Source organism: Megalops cyprinoides, chromosome 7 (genome assembly GCF_013368585.1).
Source record: "Megalops cyprinoides isolate fMegCyp1 chromosome 7, fMegCyp1.pri, whole genome shotgun sequence".
Taxonomy (NCBI): Eukaryota; Metazoa; Chordata; class Actinopteri; order Elopiformes; family Megalopidae; genus Megalops; species Megalops cyprinoides.
The window spans coordinates 25,804,570-25,810,569 of NC_050589.1; the positions used below are offsets into that span (position 1 = coordinate 25,804,570).

At 40.1% G+C, this 6,000-nt stretch overlaps 1 protein-coding gene across 1 annotated transcript in view; it reads right to left on the minus strand.

The window, feature by feature from the left end:
• The window catches only part of cttnbp2nlb (CTTNBP2 N-terminal like b), a 29,675-nt gene extending 27,865 nt beyond the window's left edge, over positions 1-1,810 (minus strand). Inside the window, exon 1 of the mRNA XM_036533525.1 lies at positions 1,689-1,810. Within this exon, the coding sequence (XP_036389418.1) occupies positions 1,689-1,727 (39 nt within the window). The 5' untranslated portion in view covers positions 1,728-1,810. The remainder of the gene's footprint in view (positions 1-1,688) is intronic.
• Positions 1,811-6,000: the final 4,190 nt, after the last annotated feature.

Consider the following 6,000-nt stretch of genomic DNA (forward strand, 5'->3'; position numbering starts at 1 on the left):
CAGAAAAACAAGTTATTCTATGACCGCACAACAGAACGCTGGCTGTGATTGGCCCTGTGGAGTCTCCACATTTCCTGTATGACAGCCGGCAGAGCAGAAGCCGGACTCCATCACAAACTGGCACCATCACAGTGTTTGTGAGAAAAGCCATACACCTTCCCCCACCTGAACTAACAAAAAAAAAAATCACCAAAAAGCTCTGCTGGAGGTGAGGCTGGTCCACAGCACACCAGTGTGGACTGGCTCAGCAGCGAGTTCTCTGCAATATGACTGAATGAGAGCGATGCAGAAAAAAGCTACTGACATGCAAGAATGTTGAGGAGAGATCTGTCAGTAACTCTCCAACTATGTCCAAAACGGGAAGTTAAACTACTATAGATATTTGTTGCCTAGAGTAACCATTCAGCGCACATCTTGTTCACCTTCATTCTTAATTGCACCGATCACATTAGACGTTGGCCCTTTTTAAATAGTTCAGCAAATCCACGGCCGCCCGCATTTTACCGTCTTTCCCACAGTTGCAGAGATATATTGTTAAGGTCTCCACAGAGCTCCGGAGGGGGGAGCCAGCCATTCGAGGGCTGGTGCATGAGAATTAAACGAATAAAAAAAAGGCCCAGCTCTAATCCAATCAGCGCGAAGTAACCACATTGTTGTTGAATTAACCACAGAAAGGTCTTTTTGTTTTATTGTTTAGGACCAAACCTCACAAAATAAATAAATCAACAACTAAGTGTGAAGTAATAAATAGAAGAAATTCGTTCAAATAAGTAATGCTTAACACTAAGATTTTAAATATATATATATATATATATTTTTATCGTAGATAATGGTGTGTTTGTTCAATTGTTATTGTTTCGTTGTTTGTTTTTTAATATGAGTTTTCAGTTTTTGGCCGGTTCGGCCCCCCATGTAGACATTACATTATAAAACTCACGGGACCATTAAAAAATGAACTGAATTTAGCATCTGTTCAACAGAAAATGAATATTATAAGAGAAGCATCACTTTGCACTTATCAGCTTGGAAGCGCCTAATGAATATCATTGAAAGAAATTTAAAAGATCAGACTACCTGTTTTACAGGCCTAAGTCAGTACCATTATGTTTTACAAGAAAAACCAAATAACCTGAAATAAAATAATAAACTTCTCTGACAAACGATTACACTGCCAAATCGTCGTGAGAATGAAGCATGGAGACACAGCGAAAGGAGCACGCGTAAAATTGGCCTCAGCTCCAGTCACAGTATCAAGTATAACATGTTTTTGTTCAGCTGTAGTCATTTCTAAAAGAATGCACCAAACAAACACTAAAGGCTCACTGCGAATATAGATGTTAATCTGTAGCTGTTTGTTCTCTCACTACAATTCGGTCATGTTATCTAACAATATCATTGCCAAAATACTTCTAAAACCTGTGTATAGAAAATCTAAAAAAAAAAAAAAAACTAAAACTCACAACAAAAGTCTCTTGTTTATTATGACTACTGTTGAAAGCACATGTTCATTATTTTGCAGAATTTATCTATTCGGTCCACATAATATTTAGCAGGTCTTTGGGAACATCTGTCCGAAGCCTCGGTTTTCACTAAGTTTGTGACTTGACGGTAGTCTGCCCCCACAGTCTTGACACTGAACACACGCAACCAGGCAACAATAGACATTAAAAGCAAGAAAATGAACATACCTTCATGCGCCCCGTTCCAGCTTCCCTAATTTTCCCCATCCAAAACAAGAAACATTTACCATCAAAAGTAGACTTACTGTATACCAGTCCCTGCGGAAAATATGGACAACAATCTTTGACAAAGCAGCCAACCTATGGGCGGGAGCGATGTCGAATTGTTGGCCTATGAGAGTTTCGCGTCGTTGGCGGGGGAGGGGAAAGGGGCTGTCGTTTGGCTTTAGGATAAATCTCTTTGTTTAGACTTTTTTCATCCCGCTGTTCCTTCTGCCCAGCACTGATTGATGAAGTCATTTCCCTCGGCTTTCCCATGGTTATTTAGTACGTCTTTATATTTAATAGTTCGTTGTTCACCTTGCTACCTCATATGTTGTGATGTAGCTATAGTAACGCACTTTGGCCGGTGCGGTAGTCCCTGGGTCCGTGTTAGGACTTTTCCTTCGTATCGCTTTCAGTTGTATCACACGCGTCTTTGTTTTCGATTGTCCTTAGTCTAACCTAATGTGACATATTTTACAGTTATTCTGTCGTAATTTAGAACTAAACAGGACAGAATCATAACTAGACACCAAATCTATCACATTAGTTAGACACCATATGTAGGACAAGTACTGCATCGTCATTCAAAGGAAGCGATGAAAATGTGTCTGCATGTTGTAGGTTACATTTCCGTGGCTGTTGAAACAGGCTGCACTGAAGCCAAATATTTGAAACTTCTTACTTTTATTTTATCTTATTTCTTATTTTCATTACTCACATTATAAGAACACAGTGGGTATTCAATTCATTTAAAAGAACATGTTCATGCCAAAAAGTATCTTTAAACAATTACGTATCTCTTTTTATGACAGGTACATTCAAATAAATAACGCACTCGCATTGAAAGCCAGACGAGCTTTAGCTTGGAGAGACTTGTCGCCACTTCATGCAATTATTACGTGGATCTTGAAAGCCGCGTGGCCAGTAATCCGTGCATGAGTCGCTACTGTTTATTCCCCAGGCATCGTGAAATTTCACAGGCCGATTTAAAACATCATAAAACAACTGTCTATTTTCGATCGGTTTAAAAAAACCTCACTGGGAATTTTTATACAGCCATCGTTCCTTTCGCCCAATACTCTCCCTAGCTTATCCCCTATGACAGAAGATATATGTGACATTAAATCTGATGAAATTTTAGTTAAAATTGACACTTCGCTTCAGGGACCGAGGATAAAAAACTGTAGTTTGTGTTTAGACTCCCCCTGGTGGCAAAAATAACGACGACTTAGTGCGGTTGCTAGCACTGATTTAATTTTATTCAAAATGCCTGACGACAACCTGTCAACCTTTGCCTGTTTGCTGTATATTGTCCGTATTTGCAACATATTGTTATAACTGACTTTAATTTGCTCTGGAGTCTGTTTCTGGTGATACAGGTAATACCAGTACAGATGTGTTAGTGAACGTTCCTGACAGATCTAGACTGCAAATCTCGAGTCGCATGTACACCGACTTAAGCAGACAGCCTTCCACAGGAAATGAACCTCACCTTCTCATATTCTGCGTGACACACTATAAATCATTCCCTGATGTGTGTGTGTGTGTGTGTGTGTGTGTTTGGTGTTGGGAGTAGTAGAAGATGACAAAGAGTTTCTCTCTCTCAAGCAACTTCTCTCAAAGCACAGACGCCTGGTTTCGCTCAGGGGTGGGAGTGGGAGTGGGAGTTAACCCCTCTGTCAACATGAATGAGCCCCTCTGTTCCAGCCCCATGCTTAGGTCTGGTCTCCTGTCTGAACCCCCACGCACGCGTACATAGCAGGCACCACTCCCCTGTGGCTTTAGTGTTCCCATTGAGCTGCAGGGATGATTTTTGTACACATACATACTGTAGAACTCAGCTCATTCATTTCTTTTGCACTTGAGCTGGCTTTGTGGAGTTCCATTTCTGAGGTCTGCAGTGAAGAGCCCTACTTAGATAAGACTCACAACATCGTCAACGTACATTCCAGGAATATGCACAGACAGACAGACAGACAGACAAACACACACACACACACACACAGACACAAATTGCCTATTTTCCTTTCAAACATATGCTCAGATGCACATGTGCACACACAGACACGCAGGTGTAGGCACACACGCACACACACATACTTTAAATTTCCTTTCACTACATAGCAGAATGAAGTCAGCTGAAGTGAAGTGCTACTTGGCAGGCAGAGATTAGATAAACCAAGAAAATCCAGATTCGTGTCAAGAATGCAAATTGAAGTTAGCAGGCACTGGCTTAAAACAAGTTTTCTGGTAACTAATAGCCTTTGCCACTTTTTATATAATTAGACACAGTTGAGGATTGTTTGATATTGATGTCAAGCCTTTCTTTGAGGCTTTTTATGAAACATTTCATTCACAGACTAAGAGTGGCACCTTGGGGCACTTGGGGTAATTGAAAGAATAAGTGCTCATTGTCAGATTGTACACACCGTGAAATTGTTTTCACATGAACGTTGAAACAAGTGCTGCATTCAATATTCTTGAGTTCAAAATTAGTTTAAATTTTGCTCCAGGGATAAGAGAGGCAATTAAAGTCTCAACTTTATTTATATATTTACCGAGATCTAGACATTTACATTTCAAATGCTTTGTTTTAATTGTCTGTCCCTGAAAGTAATAACCACAAAACTCTACTTGTGCAGGGCGTGATAGACAATGAGATGGGATTCAGGAGGAAATGTGCCTTTAAAATGCAATTCTAAGATTGCACATTCAAAGATGAAAGGGTTTATTTTTCACTAAGAGGGTCTTAAAATGGTTAAGTGTTTTTCAATGTTCATAAATGGCCCTTTTAAAATCTATTAAATTTTGCTAGGGATTGCCACTTGCTGATTTTGGGCATGTTTGTAAATCCATGGTTTATAGATCACTGCAGGACTCTAAATTATTACGTTTTTTTTATTTTCCTTTCAGAAATTGAATTCATATGCTTTAATGTGCATCATAAGGGAGCTTGGGAAGCATTTACCTAAGCACTTGCCAAAGTGTTGCTGAGGTCTGCTGGTCCTGTTCATGATCTAGACTCTAGAGAGCGTAAATTTTGGGGATCTGGTTGGTTCAGCAGTGATTGGAATGGCAGGTGCATGGGCCAGTCATGTTTCAGGTTTCCAGGATATTACCATACCTACATAGTACAGAGAGATGATCCCATTTCAGGGCCTCCTGCAGAAGTAACTTAAATGACCCAGAGATAAAGCATTCCGTGGTATATTGTTCTCACCCTGAACTAGGCCAGTGTGGGTGGATTCTGAGCGACATACAAAATTAAACTGTGTGTGCAGAAAGTAATTTAAAATGCAAAGGACTGGGAACAAAACAGCCCTTTCAACTAACAGCCTCCATCTTGAGGACAATGTAGTGTGAAGATGATGGTTTGTCATATTGAAAGACAGTGCTTTAAAGCCAATGAATGAGCAGAGGTTTTAAGCAATGTCCTTTATGTGACCTCATGTTCCTCTTTCTGTACCTTTTGATTTCTAAGTTGCTCTGGATAAGAATGTCTGCCAAGTCACAATGTAAATGTTCTACACTACATACCTCTTTATGTATGAGACAAAACTCTGAAAGTATGCTGAAGCCCAGACAATTTATTTAGTCATTTCCGTTGTGTGGATTAGCCAGCCATAATGGTTCACCTGTCTGCCCCAGGGCTGTTGCCATGGCTGTCTGTAACCTTGAGTGATAATGAGTATAATGTTTAAAGCCTCAGGTATGGTGTGACTCAATGCAAAATGACATTAACCCCCAGGACACCGTGTGGCTTTTGAGTCTGCTCAGCCCTGCCCCTTCTGCTCATCTCAACTTCCTACCCATGAAACTGTTTCTGTCTTGGCACTGTGCAAAGAATAGAAGAAGAAAAGAATAAACTGATTTTCTACAGGAGAAATATGCTGTTTAGACCCTCACGCTGTCTGTCAGGTTACAGGTAACCTGATGAAGATCACACAGGCTGAAACGTTGTTTTTTTGCAATACATAACTTGGGAGCTTTGAAACTGCACAGGACACCTGGATTTTGTGTTGTTACTTTTTGGTATCAGTAACTGGATGTGTGTGTAATTTTCTTCTCCCCTCTGCATCACACAAAGAGTCACAGGAAGAATTCAATATTTACATGGCGGTCCTCAGTGATAGGCTGCTTACTGTTTGTATTGCAAGATCTTTACAATTTTTGACATGTTAACCATTTGTACAGCTGATATTTATTCAGGACATTATGGTTAAGTACCTTTCCCAACAACAAAATATCCTCCGGGGAAATGTAACCATCAAAATTT